Raw genomic sequence first — 21,822 nt, forward strand, 5'->3', positions numbered from 1 at the left:
ACTCTGATATATAATTAACCCTCAATAAATAAAGTAAAACCATTTCTGGGCTAAACTGTATGCTTGTATGGAGCCTTCCATCCTGTGGTTAAATCTGTAGTTCCCTTTTTCGATGCGTGCTTGTCTAACTTATCATCTGCCATCATTTCTGAAGTACCTATCACATTTGTACTTGAAAGACAGCAGTTATAAAAGAAACCCACAGGGAGATGACCCAGAGGACGTCTGAACAAATGGAGCAGACTCTTCACAGAACTTTTGAGACTCCGCAGGTAACCTCCTGGGATATCTGTTGTGGTTTGTTTTTGTCGTCTTGTGCTTTGTTTGAAGACTGCGAGGGTCCTGCATTTCAAAGTCAGCTTTGCATTGCACTGGGAAATGCATCTGGAATCTGCTTCTCACCAGTTGCTTGTGAGATAGTGGGACACGTCAGCTATAAATAAGAAAAGAATTACCTTTTAGAAGCTCTTTTCTGTGGTTTGGATTTCTACTGTCCTTTAAGAAGGAGTATACCCTTTGTGAAGGGAAAAAATCCTTTACATTCTGCTTATTTTTACTGTATATAACCCAAACATAATATAATCAAGGCTTTTATTTGTCCTGAGAACTTACTATATCCATTTTTGTGAGGAGCATAATCCTGTTGTAGATTTCTACTTAATATCTATTACTTGAATACACTTATTTTGATTCTCTTTTCAGTAACTTCTCACATGAAACACACAGGGTATGACAGACTGCAAGGTGTCCTTATAGATTGTGGTCTTACACAGCTATGGAAACACAAGCCGTATTTTCAATCTTAGTCTGATAGCAAGAAAAATTAAAATAGCATTTTTGAAAACAAGGAAGGAAAATATAAAGTGATAAGAAAGGGATAATAATTGAAAACTAATCAGCATTGCAGCAACTTTTCATACCCAATTACAAATCAGTAAACGGCTGCTCAGAAAATGTCAGATGTGTCTAATACTTGCATGCTTTCAGACAGCAAAAGTATCTTTGAAAAATTGATCTTTAGGATCTTTTCAAAAGTATAAGGAAAAGAATGTGCCCAGGAAGAACCAGAATCCTTATTTTTTGAGGACAAAGTGAAAAAAAAGTGTAGGTAGCCAAAGCCACTTTAAGCAAGCCCAAGAGAGAGACAGCTTTTCTGGTTGTGCTAAATGCCAGAGCAGTCCTGAAACCAACATACTGGTGTCGCTCAAATTAGTAGATGTGAATCCTGAGCAGCTGTAAAACATGAGGCTTTTTGAAGATTTATTTTTAATAACATACTGGAGTGATGGCTTCTTTTTAAACAAAGTGAGTTCTCTTAGCAGTGGAACTAATGAAGCTTCTTTCCCAAAGTCTTGTAGTTGTACCTGATGTTTTATTTGATGAAGGCTTTGACTGCAGATGGGGAAGCACAACCTGTCTCTCCGTCTCCTCTGCCAGTGGAATGCCCTTTGGTGGGTTCTTGTGTCTTTCTTGCTGAGGTACCTGGTTCACATTACAAGAGCTTAATCGCCTTGAAACTGCTGCTTAGCTGCTGGTTTTGGTTGTAGGTGGTTGATGGGAGAGCTGCAATGAACGTGGTGGGTAATGTTAACAGACAGGTAGGAATGCAGATGTGCACCTGTGCATAAAAGCACACACACACACATCTGTGCAGTTCAGAGTTGTGTTCTTGGTAGAGTTGTCCTGGGGTTATGGCTAGCATGAAAATGAGAAGCCAGTTTTTATTTTCAGAGACTTGAAGTTGATGCATTTTTACTTTTAAATAGAGAAAAAAGTTATTAGTGTATTACTAGTCTCATCAGGTAAATGAGCTATACGATGGTTTTTGAAGGAAAGCAAGCCTGACGCCAGTAATTTGTACAAAACCATATTGGAAATGTGTGTCATGTTCTAGCAGGTGGTTTTTTAAATTATTTTTTATCAATAAAGCAGTATCAGTGTGGTAGAGGTGGTCAGAGATCAGCGTTGTTTGCAGATGCCATTGTAAACTTGCGTTTAGTCCACTTAATGCCTTCCAGAATAACATCATCTTGTGAAGCAGAGGTCTGTGCGATATTCAGGTCAGAAAATCTGAAAGAACAGACTTTCCATGAATGTTAACGCAATCGGAAATTGTCTTGGCGGCATTGTGTAGGCATAAATGTACGGTGTGAATAGTAATTACCCGATTGTTCACATACATTTTGGAAGAACCAAAATGTCTGGCCAGAATGTGTTTCAATAACCTGACATACGTGAAAACAAACCCTGACTGCCCAGGAATAATCCATTACAAAACTCCAGAGGTTCAATTAGCCTTGTGCACATTTTGGCTAGCAGAATAGTAGATACATACAAAATATGACTATAGATAATGAGTGGACTCAGACATTAAGAAACTCACTGTATTGTAGATTATGTGTCATTTTAATGAGCTCAGCATTCATAGACCATTTTGAAAAATAGTTACTCTATGGCAGAACTACTCCAACTGTGATCAATTGGAGTGCTTCCAGTCCCTGGGTTATTTATTGGAGGTTCAGGGAGAACTGATGGGTTAAAGATGCTTTCTCTGCTCATTACCATCTGAAAATATGTTTTCCATACAAACAATTGCTGTAGTGCCCCGGGGAAGTAGTGCGATTGGGCTGGGAGGGCGTATTTCTCTTCGGTAAAGAACATTTTGGAAAGCTGCTGTTCTGTATTTCCATGTCATTTATATTTGGTCATACATGAATAGCTTACACACAGATTTTTTTTATCTCCCAGTACTTCATGAAGCAATCTGTAGGAAGCATAAGAACATGCTGGTTTTAAACATTAAAAATAGTCATTCATTTAAATTAGAAACAAACAAAATAGTTTCTCTTACATCCAGTAATTAACACTGGAGAATTAGCCTTGAGGTGAGCACTGAGACTGTTTCTTTAGTGAGCTTTATTGAAATAGAAACTGGAAAGTAAATTCCTGCAAGTAGCCATTCTATATAGTGGCAGCTAAAAACATGGCTATTTCTGTTCTCGGAGTAAATGGGACTTCACTGGAAGCCAATATACCTTGACTTGCTCCTCTCCGTGGAGAGATACTTGAAGTCTGTGACTGCTGCTCTGAACATCCACACATGACAGTGTTTGAAACCAGTAGCTTTTCTGAAGAGGGATGGCAGAAGCAGAGGGAGCAAAATAAAATGTGGTTGGTGGTACTTATATTAAATGCATTTTCCTGCAAGGAAAGGAGAAGAGTCTGTCCCCTGCAGGGTGGCAGTTTCATTCCTTTGATTGTGTGGATATACCATGCTCTGTGGTTTGTGTGTTTAACACTGGGGATTGTGTTCATTTTTAGCTATTTTTACCTCTGTAAAATGGTGACAAGGCACGTATGTTGATATGTGGCTGTTCTCGTTTACCATCTAAAGATCATGGCCAGCATGATGAGAGTTTTTCTGATCCTCCTTTGGACAACGAACGTGGTTCAGCCAAACGTACCTCATGCTGCAGGAGGTAAGGCTTTTTCCTTCTACCAGTGTGTAGCTGTAGCAGCAGCGGGTGACCAAGGCCCCTCTCCGTGTAGGTCAAATGCGCTATTCTACACGTAAATAAAACAGTCCCTGGCATGCCGTGAGCACAGGACCACAGCTGAACATGCTGTGTGAACGTCATTCCCAGCACAGTTGTACCCTGTCTCAGTTAGATTGCTCCCAGCCAGTGCCTGCAGACTGTTTTGCTTTGAGAGGGAAGAACCGTGAGGCATGCAGACGCAAGCTGTGCCGTGCCACTTGCCCTCTGGGCTGGACAGTAGTTCCTGGCCTGGTTTATTCAACAATTTAATCCAGCCAGAGCAAAGGCGTTATTCCAGCTAGCAATTCTACTTCCAGGAACAAAACTGCGGTTAGCTGCAGAAACATGGTGACACAAAGCATCATTGGCATCATCCTGGTGTATCAATGACCTTAATGGTGGCATTTTTTGTGAGCATCTCTACAAGGAACATTTTAAGAGAAGCAGTTCAGGGTGGTTTGTGATGGGGTTTTCTGAGCCTGCATGAGGCAGTCTTCCTAATGCAAGGGGCATGCTTGAAAATTGAACTAGTGGGCATCAAAGGCTGAAATCATGGGAGAAGAGAAATGGGTATTGATATCCCTCAACTGCCGTGGAGATGGCAGTTAAAGGAGGACAGGCTCTGAAGAACTCTAGAAATGGAGGGGAGTAGATTGATTATTTCGTTGCCTTGCTATTTATATGCTAACATTTTTCCCCCAGCATGAGATTGTCCTAATTTCCATATAAGCTCCAGGAATTCCTCTTGCCCTGTCATTTTAAATTATCATTCCCATCCTTCTATGTTTTCTTCCATTTGTGCTTGATTCCTCTGTTCATCATTTTGTTTCTTCTCTCACATAGAACTTCTTGTGGCTGTCAGCCTTCCCTTAGAAAGCCCCCACGTTATGCTCTTCTGCAAGCTTATCTGGGTGAGAATTGTTTGTACGGTTGATCACTTGATCAGCCCTGGTTCAGTACAGATGCCCAGTGTCTATGTGGCTATGAGGATCAAGTTGAAAAATCTGAACCTAATTAACAAGCCAAATGCAATATATCATTGTGATTTTCAGGTTGAAAATGTTGTAAAAATTCATTTTTTAAACTAAGTTTTAAGTAAAACTCTTATTTGATGAAGTTTTGGTTGTTATTTAAAGATATTTTTCAAACATTAGAAACATTTTATAAGAAGCTGTTGAGAGAATATAATATTGAAATGAAATTATTTGCTTGTATTGCTCATTGCTTGTAAGCAGCTGTTGCTCTAAACAATTGACTGGATTACTATGTTATGAATATTTTTGGTTTTTCCCTTACAGTTCAGGTTTTCCCACCTGTCAACTTCACCCTTACGGTCTCTGCATTAGCACAAGTACTTTTACGCTGGAAACCAAACCCTAGTCAAGAACAAAAAAACCACACTATTAGATATGACGTGAAAATCCTAAGCCCTGTGCCTGAAGAGGTAAGATAAAAGATAAGTCCAGTATCCTAAGAACATTAAATTCCTGTTGAGTTAAACATACTGCCCCAAACCAGGGTGCGGTAGGCATGATATGTCTCTTGAACGATTGGCATATTGAATTGCTTATTCTCTTATATCATGAACAAAGACTTTGGGCACTGGAGAGACTCCCTTTCAGCTAGGTTTATGGGCACAGATCTGCCGGGACAAGGGTTAGCCTGGGAATTGGTGATCTCTGCAGCGTTGTTCTTGCGGGGAAGCTGGCTACTGGTTTTAAGTGATACTGCTCCCCGTTCAAGTCAGCTCACTTAATTCTCATTAATGCCAGGTTATCATTAAACTGTCAGACCACATTTCATCACAGCTGTGTGCTATAGACAAATTTTTGGGAAGATCAGGGTCCTGCTGTCTTAAATGAGAAACCTGACACACTTCTTGTGTGGATTATTTGTACTCTCTAGCTTTATACATTTAATATAACCAGCTAAATTAGCTGGCTGGTTTGCCTCTTTGCAGGTCCCTTAACTTGGCTTCCATCACATCTGATGCTTATTTGATTTTTATTTTTTTTTTTATTTCAAGTACGATACGAAGAAGACTCACAGTATCCGAACAGCTGCACTTCACAACGGTTTCTCTGCACGTGTTCGGACGTTACTTCTCCATAATGACCTTCAGATGAGAAGTGACTGGGTGAAGGAAAAACTCCCGCCTCCACCAGGTAAGAAGAAATGCCAGGAAGGTCTGAATTTTGTGTTCTGCCCTGGTCTGTGGACTAGACATCAAAAGATGACACGTTTAATAATTGAAAAATACAGCATTTTCCCCTCTACCTGCTACACTGATCTTACAAAATGATTTCGTCCAGGCCTTTCTCTACTGCTGCGGAGCCTGGAGTACAATCTGGAGGTGCACAACATGGATAACCCATATAAAATTTTCTAAAAATTCCTTGCTAAGGCTAAGATAACCTATTTTGATACACTCTAGGATATTAAAAGATCATGTTGCCTTGAATTGCAAGGTGTACAGGAAATATGTAATGGTGTTGTGTGCTACAGCTTTACTTACACTGTTTGGGACTCTTCATCCATCCATAACTGATAGACCTGTGTGATATGGAAGAGAATTGGATACAATAGACATAGATGTAATGGACCAAAGACTGTAATCAGAGTATTTTAACAACATGAATTTCTTAGGACTTTTTAAATAAGATTTTTTTTTTTTTTTCTGCTTTATAATTCCTTGACTCTCTAGGTGCTCCAGAGACATCTGTCACTAATTTGTCCTGTGTGACTCGCATCACCATTTCTAGTACTGTTTCTCTCCATTGCACTTGGCTGCCTGGCCAAGGAGCACCAGAAGATACCAAATACTTTCTATTTTACAGGTTGGTGTTTTCTCCCATTTTAGTCAGCAATTAATTTCTTTAAGACCACCATGTCTCACAAGTATTTTAATTTAGGTATGAGACGTACACTGAAGAATGTCAAGATTATATCAAAGACAAGTGGAACAGGAATATTGAGTGCAGATTTTCAGTGACTCATATCGATCCTGAAGAGGTTGACAATCTCATTGTAATACACATTAATGGGTCTAGCAAGTATGCTGCAATCAAGCCTTTTCAGCAGTTATTTAACCAAAATGCCATTGGTGAGTAGAAATACATTTAAAAAAAATATTAAAAATGTCTCGCGGGCTTGTCAAAGGATTTGTGAGAGAATACTACTGAATTGAATGGTTCTTGATGCAGGTGAATGTATGTGCTGGTTTTGCATAGACATCTGAATGAAATTGGAGGAGATTATAAGACAGAAATGGATGGTTTTAACCAACTTTGATTTTAATAATTTATTTTAAATTACATAATGACAAAAAAAGGTAGAAAAGACAATTAGTTTTCCTGTTTGTTAGCCAAAGCATTATTTTCAATATTCATTTTCAATTGATTTAGTCAATATACTTTCAAGTACAGTTTTTACTACCTTTTATTTTACAGCCGTTCTTTAAAAGGAAAAACATGATGTTCAGGATAACCATGTCCATTTAAAGAAAGGCATTAGGCTCGAATGAAAGGTAGTATCAGCCATGACTGTCTAGCATCTTTCATCTACCCAAATAATTTCTCATCCCTCATTAGTTCAACGCCTTTCACTTTTTTGTAAATAGGTAACATCTCCCTTTTTCATGGCTTCACTAAGATAAAACAGTTGACATACTTTCTCCTTAGAAATCATCCCCACAATAGCTGCTGATGCATTCCTTTGAATTTGTTCCAGTTTTCAGTAACTTTCCTGGTTACATCTGGTTTTTTTTTTTCCTGAAAAGAAGTTTTTCTAACTGTTCATTAATTTAATGCTTTTGTGAAAAATTAATGTAATAGATTCCCCCTCCCTCAAATAATCTATTTTTCCAAAACTTTTAAGTGGATTTTAAAAACTATTTTCCCTTAACTATGTTCTGCAATATAGTTTTTCCTCCTAAATCCTTATCTTTTCAGTCCAAAATGTGAAATAAATTCAAGGATTATAGGTCCTCCTTGGAAACACTATCAGGTTATAAAATGCTCCAATTGTTAGTATTTAAACTTTGCTCTATAAATAACTTACCAGTACCATTTTCTTTTTGTAGAGAAAGTGAATGTTCCCAGAAACGTCACTGTATTCTTAGAGCAAAATGATCTCCTGGCCACATGGGAGAAGCCAATTTCTCCTTTGCCTAAAGAATGTTTTGAATATGAATTTTACCTCTTCAACTTGAAGTCAGGTAACAAGCAGGTAATTGCTTCTCTGATGCTCAAGCATTACTGAGTGTTCCTGTCTCTGAGCTGCCTGTCCTATATAGCTATAATTTGCCTTTATGAAACCTGGTGAAAAAGTCTTCATATTCATGGATATGTTACAAATTTTAAATATTTAAAATAAAACCTGCTATTAGTGCATTTTTGAAACTATGGACTTTTGGTGAAACTTGTGTCCCAGTTGTGAGTAGCGTTCTGCAAAACCAAGGTCTCATCAGTTTTCATATTTTTTCTCTTTTTCTGGATGTCATTGGTGTCTGCAACAAATTATTCCCAAGAGACCTAGGAAAGCAGAAGGACAAAAATTGGAGTTATTCAGTTTTATGTATCTGGGTTCAGAACAGTAGGAGGATGGACAACTCTGAAAATCCAGCATTAAGTGTCTTAAGGAAGAATGCAAAAATGAGGCATCTTTCAAGAATTTGCCCTGAAATACTGGTGTATTATGAGAAAAAATACACCTATAAAAATAGAGATCTTACTTCAAAAGCAAGGCCAGATGCTCACTCTTAATGTAGTAAAGGAGTTTAAAAAAAAAAAAAAGATAAACATGATTAAAGTTTGTTTTCTGTACTGTTTAGTCTTAAGTGGTCTATAACAGTACAATATTGTTTTCCTAACAGATATTGAAAATATCCTCAAACGACTTCAGATTGCGAATTGATGTTACCAGCAGGTATTCCATCCAAATAAGAGCTAATCATCACATATATTGTACGAGAGGATTTTGGAGTGACTGGAGTGAAATTATTTACGTTGGTAAGAATGACATGCTTCTGTCTTGTAGTGAATATTATTACATTGCTGGAAAGCAAATGCTGCCTAATCATGAGCATGCATAACATGAAGAAATTTTAGTAGAAGCCAGGAAAACAGGTATTTGAAGAAAGAAACCGACTTGTTAATGCCAAAGGGAGTTAAATCTGTGTTCCATTAAAAAGAAAAAAAAAATCTCCCAAGCAAACTTTTGGACATATGGAGGGGTTGCTTAGTGTTTTGTTTCTACATGCTGATGTTTTCAGAGACTGCTTTGAACTGACTTAAGGCCTAAGTTCTAGGTAAGGCCTTTTAGTTGCATTACTTATTTAGTGTTTACATGTCTTTCCCTGGCACGCATTGTGATGTTCATGCTGGAAGTTAGTATGAGTGATCTTGTCAACTATTACTTTAGTGGAGCTATCTGCACTCTTCAATATTGGGCCAGGGCCAGGGGGGGAAGAGCATGGGTTTAGCATCTTTGGAACATGATACTTTGCCCCTTTGTTCTCTATGTCCTGCTTGCTGAACATGTTTTTCTGGAAATAACAGTTTCCTTATCATGGTACGTTATCAACTGTTTCTTCTTAGACATCCTCCTTTGCTCTTATCTTTTGAGTTTCTTAACTTCCTGGTTTTCACTAAAAAAAAAAAAAAGTCCCTAACACTCTCCTGTTTACTGCACTTTTCCCTCTTATATCTATTTGGTGCTGAATGTGATTAAATCTGCTGGTGTTTTGCTGCCCTTACTCTTAACACATCCCTTTGACCTTCCCACCTGGCTCTGTGGCACCCAGAAGCCCTTGAGAGGCTCAGCAACCGGCCCGCTCCCCCGGGGCAGGGGGCTGACCAGACATCTCATTAGTTAAAAAAAACTGGGCCTGTTTATTAGCCTCATGCACCTATCTGGGAAATATTTGGATGAGACCAACTTTAAGACCAGTAGAGCTCTTCTGAGCCCACACCCTGAGAAAAACACCGGTCTCGACTGCCTGTCCTGTAGCAGTGATCCTCCAACTTTGTTAGAAACTGAAACACAATTCTGGTTCCTTTCCTTGGGCTGTGGTGATCAAACCCTGTGAAATGCAGCCGTACGCTGCCAGAGCAGGCGTTGTAAAACTGCACCTTCATACCAGCTGTCTCTAAAAGGTTGTGCAGAAGCATTACAGGCAAAGCAAGCTACATAAAAATCATTAGTGTGGCCAAGTGGGCTGGACACCCTCATGAACTACGCATGGTGGCCTGATACGAATCACATCTGTGAAGCTGTAGATACGTGTGAGCAGCCATTGCCAGGGTTCACAGTTTCAAAGATCCAGAGATCAAGTTTGGGGCTGAGAAGCACCTCACAGCACATTTGTGCTGTCCCGATTCTGCTTTCCCAGCAAAGCTGAAAGATTTGAGGGCCCCTCTCTGTGAGCCGGAGCACTCCTGGAGCTGTCTCTGCTGCACAGCATGACGATGACTGAGGAACCTGGACGCCGTTATGGACACTTCTACTCATGTACTGCAAATACCAAATATGGAAAATTCATTCTGATGGTGAAAAAAAAAAAGTTAGTCTTCCATAAAAATTTACTTAGATCTCAAAAATAGCCAAGGATAGGTCCAATTACTTCAGTTTTTCTTATGACAAAGGGGTTTTTGAGGCTTGTTGCAGTTCACTGACACAATACAGGTTACTGCATAAGTCGCTGGGTTTCAGTACGTACTCCAGCCAGTCTCTTTAGCATTGCTGTTAACTTGCTCCGTGGCTCTGAGGCAGTTTCATCTGTTCCCTCTGTTTGATGTGCTATGCGGAAACCTCTCGGTAGGCAGGTGCATGGGCTCGTTGCTGGTCACCGTGGTACTGGGGCTGGGCTGGTACCTCCGGGCACGTCTCGGAGAGAAGCCCGAGGACGAGCACACCAGGCAGGTCCCCAGAGCCACAGCACGGCCTCTGCAATTGCTGCTTCTCCCACACCTTACTCCGAGTTGCAGTGGGACTTAGTGCTGCCTGATCAGGCCTTTTTGGGGCTGTTGCCAACTGACATAAGATGGAAGAGACTTAGGACCCTGCCATTTTCGGTTTGGAAAACGGAGACACTTCCCAGCCTTTGCGTTGGAAAGATTAAAATTGTTTTATGGGACTTAGCTGCTTTCCACAGTTTACTGCCCCAGTCATCCTCAGGACTTACACGAGCTGGGTTGACAGTTACATCCCAAATCTTATTTTCTGGAAAGAAAAGTAGTAACCCTGGAGACATACCATCCTAGCCTGTTTGTAATCGCAAGGTTGGCTGTGTACGCCCCGTCAGGGTGGTGCAGAGGCGCAGGACGGAGTGCACAGGCCTGCTCATGGCGTCATCCACGCACTGCTCTCGGGGACTGCCACGCAACTGCAGCCGTCGGCGGAGACAGCAGGCTCAGCTCCTCATTTCTCAGAAACAAATTTGGCCACAATCGAATATTGTTTTGTCTACAGCACCCAACGCTCCTGGTGCTGGCGGATTTATGTCCTTTCAATTACTTGGTAATGGCAGCGCTGACACCTTGATGCACAGGACAGGTAGTTATCGTAAGCACACACCGACTCGTCAGCCTTTTGAAAATGCAGTTCAATGTAAATGGTTTTGTTATATAATGTGGCACAAAATAATGGTTGTGGCCACTGAGCAATGCCTTTTCAAAACAGAAACATTGACCTTGGTAGGAATACCTGTGTCTGCTCACAGGCAGAGGCAACAGGGAAATTGTTCCTGAGGAAATGTGTCAGCAACCAGCTCACAAGAAAAATGGGAGGTTTTGATGTCTTTTTTACAGGCAAGTTTAGGAAGCCAGAGAAATCCAGTTCCTGGCTAGAAAGGATTAACAGAAGTGAAGAATGGTTTAATGGAAAACAAGCAGTTTGTGCCTGAGATTATCAGCAAACTGTCTTTGCCGAGTCCCAGTCGTGTGCTTGCTGCATGGCATTGTGTCTCTCGGGACGGCAAGCAGCAGTCCGTATCATCCTCCTGGTGGGCCTGGCTCCTCCCGCTTCTCGGCTCGCTCTCTCCTTCACATTAAAATGAAACAAATTTATTGTCGAAATCAGAAAGTCAGTTGCACAGAAATTTTTCTTGAAGCTATGCATTTTGTTTTTAATTCCAGATTCCAATTTATCATCGTTTGCATGTTAATTTGTGATCTGAATATAATCACATAAAACAGCTGATGAAATTTTTTATAAGAGTGTGTTTAAAATAATCTGCACTAAAATAATATTTTTTTTTTCTTGAAATTCAGGGCAAAACAAACTGGAGAATCCCGTAGCCTGGATTCTCGCTGTGCTTTGTGTGTTGACGTGCTGCACATTCCTGCTTGTTGCTATAATATGCAAAATGTAAGTATAACTGTCTTCTTTTTAATTACAGTATAACTAACTAAGAACTAGCTGGTCAAGAGGTGTGGGGGGATGTTACAAGCTTTGCTTAATTTTAAGAAAGAGCACTGAGTTTGGTATTCAAGCATAATTATATAAAGCAAAAGTACTGATTAAGTAATAATCAGCCTCATTAATTACCAATAATAACATTCAGTAAAGTTGGTGGGGTAAGAGGGTTATTAATTTAATCTTAAACAACAAAACCATATACTGAGTGAGGTGAGTTTGTTAAAAATCTATTTGTCCTGATCTCGTTTCTTCACTTAAATGGATCTGGTTGGGTCAATGATTTCCCTAGGAGGACTCTGTCTTTAACCCTGGTGAAAGCTGCTGAGAGCATCTTTCATGGCTAACATGTCCTGGCCAGTGTTTTCTCCGTCTTGTCTAGTTCAGCCTGCAGACCTACACTCTATACTGGGCCCTGGGCACGCAGTCTGAATTTCAGTTGACATCAAGGAGTGTGGTAGATGCTCTGTAAAAATTCAGTACCTTTGTGCTTGCTGCTCCTCCTTACCTCTTAACAGGAGCAAGTGTGTTGAACTACTGTTTGCTTTGAGTTTTTGAACTATTTGTTTAGTTTACTTTTAATTACTACAGAGGCTATGGATGCTATGTAGTAAAAAAAGATGCCATATAGCCAAACTTCCAAAAATGTGCTGTGAAAAAACCCAGATACGCTTTGGATTTCTGTAGCTGCGACTAGTCAAATCATAAGCGATGAATGAAAGAATCAATATAATTAAAAGCTTCTCCCCTGAAACATGCAGCAAGCAGCAATTATCAGTCCACAATAAACACAGGTCCCAGTAATGCAAGTGCTGTCCTCGACTCTGCTCATTTCTTATTAATTTCTTTAATGCCTTTTAATTTCTTGGTCATCCTGCTATGTCCTTGGCTATTTTCCTTTCCAGACCGCATTTCCTTTATCAAATAAAGTTCTTGTCTACAGGAATGTTACATTAGAATAACTGTTATTAACTCTCCCTAAAGTGTCTGGCGTCTATGATAACCTGTTCTTAAGTCAATTTAAGTAGCACAGCAGGCCTCAATAAGCGTTTCGGAACAAGATAGATTAACTCCAGAGAGAGTTTATTCGTGTTGTGCTTCATACGCACTTATTCCCAATTATGCAGCCTTGATGTATTGGTGGAAATCCCCAAACCACTCTTACTCACATCACTGATTCTGTTATGGATTGACCTGTCTGTGTTGCTGTAGGTCCTCCACTGCTCCGGCATCATCTTCGTCAGCTCTCTCCTCTCTCTTTGGAACAGCAAAACTCCAACACCAGTTAGTTCCAACACCAGTTAGTAGCAGTCATGCTGCTCCATGTTTTCCTGTGGAGTTCTGCAAGTATTTGGATATTATGCAGTTACCCCCTGTGGAGATCCTGAAACGGATAGAGGGGGAGGAATAGGTACAGGGGAAGACTTCTACTCCAGGACCAGCTTGAAGATGCTGTACTAATGCATTTTATGAACTTTAATACATTAGGCAAATTTAAACTAGCTTTTCCGGGTTCAGCTGCTTGATGATACATTGTTTGCTTCTAGGAGTTTCTCTCTGCCCAGCTAGCACGTAATAATTCCCTAGCACCCAAAGACTCATTACATTCCATCTTTGCCAAAGTGATTAAAATTTTATCTGTCTGCTGCACTGAATTTCATGAAGTTGCTAGCTTCACTCAACCCTTCCCAAGCTGCTTCTTGCTCAGCATCCTTGCCATTTCTCTGATCCCCCAGCCTGCCCTAGGAGGAGGTGGGATGTATAAGAAGAAACGCAGTGCTTAGCCTGCTCATTTGTTGTATCTGCAAATATTAAAAAAAGAAAAATAGAGCAGGTTCCCTAGATCACATTTTCATTAGTACCCTCAGTTTTTACTGCTCTTGAAAATTCCTGAAGTGTACCATGCAATTTAAGCCACAGAATCATTTCAAATTTCATACAATTTGAAGCCATTATAAGGAATTTCATTATAGCAAAGAGTTCTATATTTTTTTCTGTGTACTTCCCGGTGATTGCAGGCATCAGAGATACAGACCACCATTTGGGAGAAATGCTACAAGGCAAAGTAGCCCTGTGGGACTGTTTGGATACTCTTTTCCCTTCACTTGCTTGCAGTAACTGACAGGGTTACTGTCTTGATAAGCACAATTGAATGTTTTCCTAGTTTGCCCTCTGCCTTTATGAATGAGCATCTTCTGTACGTCCTTAGGCTGTGCCTTGGAATAACATTTTCTCCTGGAGGTGAGCCCACAGGAGGATGTAGTTAATAACTTGCTCCCAGCTGCTCTCCACTTAATTGACATGAGGACAGTCAGTAGCCCTCCATACCCTGAAATCAATGTGGTCACCCCGACCTCCGCCAGCTACCCCTCCCTCTTCTGCACTGCTCTCAGGTCCACGACCAGCAGTCACCAGCCGCCCGCTAGTGGGAAGTCGTTTGGAAAATGTCACAGGGAATCTCGGGGGAGGCAAGACACTAGAAAAGGCACTCCAACATACTGTGAAAACAAGTATTTTATCACTCTCATCGTAGCAGTTAGAAAAAGGAAAAGAAGAACTTGTTCTCTTACTTATTTCTCTTTATTTATCTGTGGCCTTTTCATGTCACAGCCTGTGGGAAAAGTGGCAAATTTCAGCAAGACGTACACAGCACAATAGCTAGAAGCTCTGAAACACCGAGTTAAGGCATGAGGGTCCCGTGGGGGACCCAAAGCCTGAAGGTCCAAGTAGCACTATGGAAAGGGCTGTGCTCTAACCTGTGTAGAGACAAGCAGAGATAACTGGAACATTTTTTGTGACAAGATATTTAATCACATAACTCCAACTTTTCAGTGTCCTGCAAAAAAGAACAGGACAATTCTGAGGGCACCACTATCACCACACCCACCAACACCTCCCTGCAAAGACTCTTGCACCTGGGGGGCAAGCAGCCCCCCCCCCAAACACAAGTGTGCTTCTGCCTCATTCTGTTGGGTTTTGGTGCACCCCTCCTTATGTGTTTCTATTCCAGAAGTGACATGTAACTTATGCTTTTTGCTGTCTCAATAAATAATTCTAATATGGCTCCATCAAAATCTTTTATTGACAAACAGCACAACTAGAAATGCGCCAATTCCAAACAAAACCAAATCTTGTTGGTTACATTGCACAGCAATAGCATAAATCAAACCCATGCTCTGAGCTGAAATAAGACACAGGTGAAACCATGTAGCCTCCAGGGCCTTCCTCCTGAAAGGCTTGGGAGACATGACGGAGTGCAGGAGCTGTGAAGGCAACAGCGCTTGCAAACCTAACCTGGGTATGGTCACAAAGACCTAACCCTTAGCAGGAAAGCTGGGAAGAGTAGACATGATGCCAGGCACTGGAGTGTTGATACGGGCACTCATCCCGTCCCACTCCCGAGTTACACCAGAGCCACATTACTGACCCACTCTGCTAGTGGTGACCACACGGCTTGACTTGTCCTCTGCAGCCAGTTGATGGCTGGGCTGCCTTCAGCATTTCACAACAGAGGGGATGCAAATGTCTCCTAAAACCAACTCACACCCTACTTTTCCCCCCATATTCCCACTTCTGGCTGTCCATCTCCGTCACAAAACCTCATCCATGTGCAGCAATGGGGAGACATCCCATAGCTTGCTTGGTCCGGTCTACTGTGTGAGCAGTGGTATGGCCCTTCCCTTCGCCTAATAATTAGTTAAGCATCAATGTCTCCTTCAAGGCAGCAGCAGCTCAGCCAGGAAGGTCTAGCTCCAAACTGAGAGTCAGAACTCAGAAAGCTTTTGGAAGAAGCGTAGTCGTAAGAACATAAGCATTGAACTAACCAGACATCAGCCAGGAGAATTGCCACAAAATAAACGGTGCAGAGGAGCAGATCTGCCCTTGGTCCCAGACAGGCTCCACACCTTGGCCACATCTCTGCTTCATGGATGTCAGGCTTGCACCACAGAACAGGCACCAGATACTAATTCTGAGCTAAATCTTACAATCTTTACTCAGGCCAATTTCCCATTAAAATCCGGCCCTATTGTGCTATCCAGGGGTAGAGATAGTGAATGCGTTTTGGTGATTGCAATGTGAAGTCTGTACTCTGCGATGTATCACAGACAAGAAATAGTTCATTCTGCAGCACTTGCTATCACAAAAATACTTTTGCCTGTATGCTTAAGCCAGACTAAGGAGCATCAGGCGGGGAAGGAGTATCTCAAAGGGTGTTAGCAGGATGAGTTATTACACTGCTGAGCAGAACCGTTTACTGTCAGCCATCTCTGGTCCCATTCCTTGCCTCCTCCTTGTTCCCTCGGCACACAGCTATTTGCGGTTGCTCTCCTACCATGAGACACAGGCAGATTATGTCCTGAAACCAAAGTCTGAGCGAGAGACAGCCTGTCTGGACTGTTCAAACAAGGTACATGACAACGCGGCTCTTAGGAAGAACATGAGCGTGAACAGACAGATCAGAGCAATTAATTTCTCCCCAAGACAGGCCTATTGCTGGCCGTTAAAAGCCGTGCAGTGCACCCTTGGATTCGACCTTCTAGCCTAGCTCTCTGCTGCGGCTGTGATGGGAGAGGCTGATGAGAGAGAGCATTGGCCCACCACCTTTTCGCCATCCGCTTGTCCCCAGGGTCCAGGAGGGCCCTGGTAGGGATGGCACACCTGCCCAGTCCCCAGGGTGTGCGCTGGCGGACTGTTATCCATTACTTTGACCCCTTTTGAACCTGCTGCTGCTGTCAGATGCCGATGACTGAGTGGGGTAGGAGGGCCGGTGGGGCCAGGAGACGTGTGTTCCTACGGGGCTAAACACGTGTTGCTTGTTGGACACGTCACCCATCAGAAAAAGCAATTCTTTCACATCCCTCCACTACTGTGTTTTGCAGAAACCACGTATGGAGTAAACTGTTCCCACCAATTCCAACACCCAGCAACAAATTCAGAGATCCCTTCCCAAATGACTATGAGGTAAAATCACATTTTAGTCACTCTTTTTATTATTATTATTATTATTATTATTACTAGAAAGAATCCTTGTGTTTGTGTGCTGCTCTTTCCCTGTAAGGCTGGGAGCATATAGCTCGTTAGCGCTAAGTTAAAATCTTTTGACCTCTTAGAATTTCTAATGTCCATATTAAATGTGGGCTACATTGGCAAATGTGTTGTGCAAAACGTGCCAAATAGGAAATCCATGGGTGCAGTTAACGTAATGACACGCACAGCCCTGACGATAACATCGAGTTAGCCATTGGATTTAGCAATTTGTCAGGCTGTTCTTGCAATCGTAACTGCTGCGGTCGGTTCTCACCTGGCTGTGTGGCCACCTCCTCTGCTGAGGACAGGTCCCAGTCTGCAGTAGGTCTGGATCAGGCTTTGTTTGTAGATGAACTGGTTTTGGGGAGGGATGGTTTAAAAACCAACCAAAGGATTAAGTGCTATTATCAAGTGCTTTTCTACTATGCAACGAATATTACAAAAGGCTGTGCCGTTTGCACGGAAATGCAGTGCTGTTGCCCCTTCCACCGAGCGCAGCCCGGCAGGTAGCTCTGCCTTGGCAGGGACTGGAGGTTGACTCCTGGAGAGCTGATTTATTTTGTGAAACCTAGCAATGGGAAATGTTTTGGTCCTACTGTTAAGCTGGTCTTAAGCCTTATTATGTTTGCTGTTGCTTCCTGATAAATACATTTGCCTTACAGATAAGATAAAACTCCTCATTGTCTGCTCAAGGGAAGTGCTGCTCAGTAACTTGATTTTAATTTGTCCCCTTAGAATAGTGGTTTGATTTTTTGGGTATTGTTCCTATTCCGTGGTGTGGTCAAGGAAACAGGTTTAAAAGATTATCATATACTGTTTGTTTTCAATTAAAGTCACTGGTGTAAAATAACGCGACTTAGGGTATCACAAATAAGAATATGAGAAATAGCAAATATTAACACTGCAGCTAGAAGATATGAGCTTACAAAGGCTGTTTCACATTATTCAAAGCAGCCTTGCCTTGTATTTAGTCTCTCTCTATTTAAAGTGAGCTTGGTGCGGGTGTGCAATACCGGCTGGAGGCTTTCTGCTGGCACCGTGGCCGAAGGGGAGGTGGCACTGGCATGGCGGGGTGATGGCATGGCCATGGTGTCTCTGCTGAGATGGCCTGGGAGAGTGAAACCCCCAGCAGCTGTTTGTTGAGGGCATCCAGTTCCTAAATTCAGAGCGTAAACAGCGGGGCGAGGTGACGAAAGCCCAGCGCAGCGGTAGCAGTGCGGCCCGTGGGAACCACGCTCGGCCCCAAGGAGCAGCTCTGCCTCCCGCCGCCTCAGCGAGCTTCCCAGCTGCTGAACTACTGCTTTCTGTTTCCTTCTGCGAGCCACCCTGGCCTTGCACGCTTGCATGCGACACTGCTCAGTACCGAGGGGTCGGGATCTGGCCCCACAAGTGGCCTTCACTGCTGCTTATTCAAAAAAATTCACATGCCTCATAACACGCCCTCCAGCTCTTTGCCCTTGGCTGCAGAGGGCTGCCTGTTGGCCACTGCGGTCAACTGGGTTGTGCAGAGCATGCCAAATGGGAAATCTGTGGGTGCAGGGGGCTGCTGGCCTGAGGGACAGAGTGATGAGTAGCCCTGTGAGAACTTCAGCAGCAACGTGAACTTTCTGGCAAAATTCTTCTATTGAACCCAATGCTCTTTCTCGGCTCTTACCTCACGAAATCTTTTGGGTGAATCCCTCTTTAAATGCACCAACTTGAAACATGTTGTTACATGTTTTGCAAATAGGCTTTGCACTATTTGCTTCATAACGAATATTCAACACAGGCTTAAAACATTATTTATTTGTGACTCCTGTCTCTTAATCAGTGCGGTTTAGTTGATAACCTCAGTTTACCTCCCAGCTGGCCAGCTAAAGTGATGTTTGCCTTCCAGAGAGCACGTACCTGCACCAGTGAGACAGAGACCGAGTTCGGAAGCTTCACTGAAGATCTCTACTACAGCACCCTTGATGACTCAGTCTTCTGAGAGGCTGCGGGGCTGGCGAGGCTGCGCAGCGCTGGCACGTCACACAGCATCGCCGGAGCGGGCTTTGTGTCACCTCTGCTGCGGCGGCATTTCCAACTGGGGAAGGAGGACTCGCTTCCACGAGGTGCCTTGCTAAACTATTAAACAAAAAGTCCCAGTTTAAGCAGGATATAAGTACATGGTACAAGAGTGGTGTAGGGAAAAAAAATCTGGAAAAAAGCTAATGGCTTTTTTTCTGGTTGACAGCTTAATCTTTTTGATTTTTGTTTTGTTTTCAATACCTCTGACAAGTCAGGATGCAAAATGCAAACTGGGACTTGGCGCAGCCCTGTGTCTGGCAGCAAGGTACCCAGCTGTGGTCCCTGGCAGTGCCCAAGGTGGGTCACATACTGGGACAAGAGTAAAACGAGCTGTAGAGCACCCCAGTGCTGCACGGCTACAGCAACTCCATCGTGAGTGGGGCCTCACACTTTGCCTTCACTGATACACTTTGTAATGAAACAGCGTGAACTCAGCAAATAACCTGAAGAACCTCCATGGAAACGCAATTCACTGATAAAGGGAGCGTCTGTCCGTGCTGTGCGCGAGCTGTGAGCTGTGCAGCCAGACTGCTCCTGCGTGGGGATTGCTTGAACGGGGCAACGGCCAGAGCCGTGCTCTTGTACTGCACGACGGTACTTACCTCTTGCTTTTTAACTAAACACAGCGCCAATTTTGGATGTGGGGAAAAGGCTGTCTCAGTTGCAGGACTTTATAAACCCCCAAAGCCTCTGGATTTTGTAGGCTATTTAAGACAAGGTTAGTTTGCTTATGCAGCTGATGTACAGTTAGAGTCTCGTTATTTTTGTGCACACAGCTAGCACCTTCCCTTGTTACTTTTGTACACACAGGTAACACATCACCTTGTTATTTGTGTGTGCACAGCTGGTGCCTTGCTCCGCAGGCACAACTGAAATCTGAGAGTTTGTGAGCGTGGCAGGTTCTGCAGGTGGCCTGGGGTGCTGCACGGGGTGTGTGCACTACAGGCCTGCGGGGAGCCACATTTAAACTTACAGTAAGTTCACAGCCTGGGAACGGAAAACTATTCTGGTAAACAGCTATGAAACACTGCAGAAAACTGACAGGAATCTCCCGCTCACCAGCCTCTGGCAGCTGAAGAGCCCTTAGCAGCCCCCGCAGAGCTCCCACCCCAGCACTGAGCATAAAACCCCTCTAAGCCCTGGCTGGGCACGGCCAGCTCCCAGCACGCCGCTGGCTCTGCCCGCACTGCGTTGCCAGACCCCGCTGCGCCAGACACACGGCGAGGCCTGGGCAGGAGAGCTGTCCTGCGCTCTGATTTTGCCTGTGAAGTTCCAGGATATTGGTAAAAATGTCTAAGCTCATGTAATTTTGCTGCCATGTGGACAAAGACACTCGAGTAACGACACCCCGACGCCTGCTGCACACCTCTCCTTGGGTGTCCTGACTGCCCAGCACGCAGAGGAGTCCTTGCTGTCAATTCCTCTCCTGGTTTGTGGAAGTTTATTTTTTCTTCAGGTTATTTTCTTCCTTCTTGTAAGATTTGTACAGTTTGCAGAGGAAAATAGGTATTTTTAATATCTTGGTTTCCCTGGGGCTTAAACATCCCCAGTGTTTGGCTGCGTGAAGCCGGTGGGGCTGCAATGGCTGACGCCTGCCCGGGGATCACAGTGGCCGGCCGAGACTGCAACCTGGGTGCTGCAAGATCCCGGGTTCGGTATGAAATGAGAGCTTCACCTGTATTTCTTCTGCTCCCTTCTCCTGAGGGAGGGAATGCCGCTGGAGGGGTGGGCTCTGTCTGTCTGCCCACCCAGCGGCTCACCGGGGCTGCAGGAGGGGCAGGCACGGGCACTCGCAGTTGGCTCAATTTCAGTCCAAGGCTCCTTTGCAGGCTCGTGCCTTTGACATCAGCTGGCAGCATCTGGAAAAGAACCAGAAGGGATCGTTTGTGCTTCCTGGCACAAGAGAGAAAGGCTTAAGGGGAGAAAAAAAAAAAAAAAAAGACAAATGACACAAACTGATAAACTTCCTCAGTTGCACCTACAAAACAATGCACAGCCTGGGAGTGCAGAGTTTTCAGCCGTACAGTAATTAATGTGCCAAGGACCTCTTGGTGCTCCTGAGAGGCTTTCTGACCTGCACGGAGCTGGGCTGCTCCTTCCTCTGCACCTTCAGCTGCCTTCAGGTAATTTGACAGTCCAAGGCCAATACTGCAACCCGGTTTTCTTCGCTCTCTCTTGTTCCATCTTAAATGAACTGAGTTTGAGACGGTGTCGGTTTCTGTTTGTGATTTGTTTACTTACGTTGTGTAATCCATGAAGGGAGTTACCAAATAAACCTCCTGCCCAAAACCACTTGAACAACTTGGCTTTGACCTCTCCGGCTGCAGACCACGAAGTTCTCCTGTTCTTGCAGAGTCCCTTCTGCTTCCAGGAAACCTCCTGTCCGTCGAACTGGCTGGAGGTGGGGTTAGGCACGTTAACAAAGAATAAAAAGAAAGATTTGACCCAGCAAGAAAATTGTTTGGAAAGTGCCGAGCATAATGAAGTTCCCAGGTGCTACAGACTGAAAATAATTATAATAAATGAGCCAGTTCTCATCTGGGTGAACTAGTATGGCTCCATCAAAATTAATGTAGCTCATTAATATAACAATGTTTGTGCCTCAAATGTCACTCCTGCACGTGATTTTAATGGATTTGAGGTGCTCAGCTTTAACAGTCTAAAATCAGAATTTCATTACTAAAATCCTAAAAATGAGACTAAAGAGAATTCATTTACTGTAATGTATTTTATGTCATGCTTTCAAGTGGCCTAATAAATAAGATTTCTAAAAATAATTTCATTCCCATTAATG

General features: G+C 43.1%; 1 protein-coding gene across 1 annotated transcript; it reads left to right on the top strand.

Annotated features, from left to right (window-relative positions):
- Nucleotides 1-1,365: 1,365 nt before the first annotated feature.
- IL5RA (interleukin 5 receptor subunit alpha) lies at nt 1,366-18,965 on the top strand. The gene is made up of 11 exons (XM_054838597.1): nt 1,366-1,451; nt 3,395-3,479; nt 4,835-4,980; nt 5,563-5,701; nt 6,241-6,373; nt 6,449-6,639; nt 7,618-7,763; nt 8,410-8,545; nt 11,807-11,903; nt 16,832-16,913; nt 18,856-18,965. The coding sequence occupies exons 1-11, from the start codon at nt 1,368-1,370 to the stop codon at nt 18,946-18,948; spliced, it is 1,332 nt and encodes a 443-aa protein (XP_054694572.1). The 5' UTR covers nt 1,366-1,367; the 3' UTR covers nt 18,949-18,965.
- The last annotated feature ends 2,857 nt before the right edge of the window (nt 18,966-21,822 follow it).

This window comes from Grus americana, chromosome 11, assembly GCF_028858705.1.
Source record: "Grus americana isolate bGruAme1 chromosome 11, bGruAme1.mat, whole genome shotgun sequence".
NCBI classification, from domain to species: Eukaryota; Metazoa; Chordata; class Aves; order Gruiformes; family Gruidae; genus Grus; species Grus americana.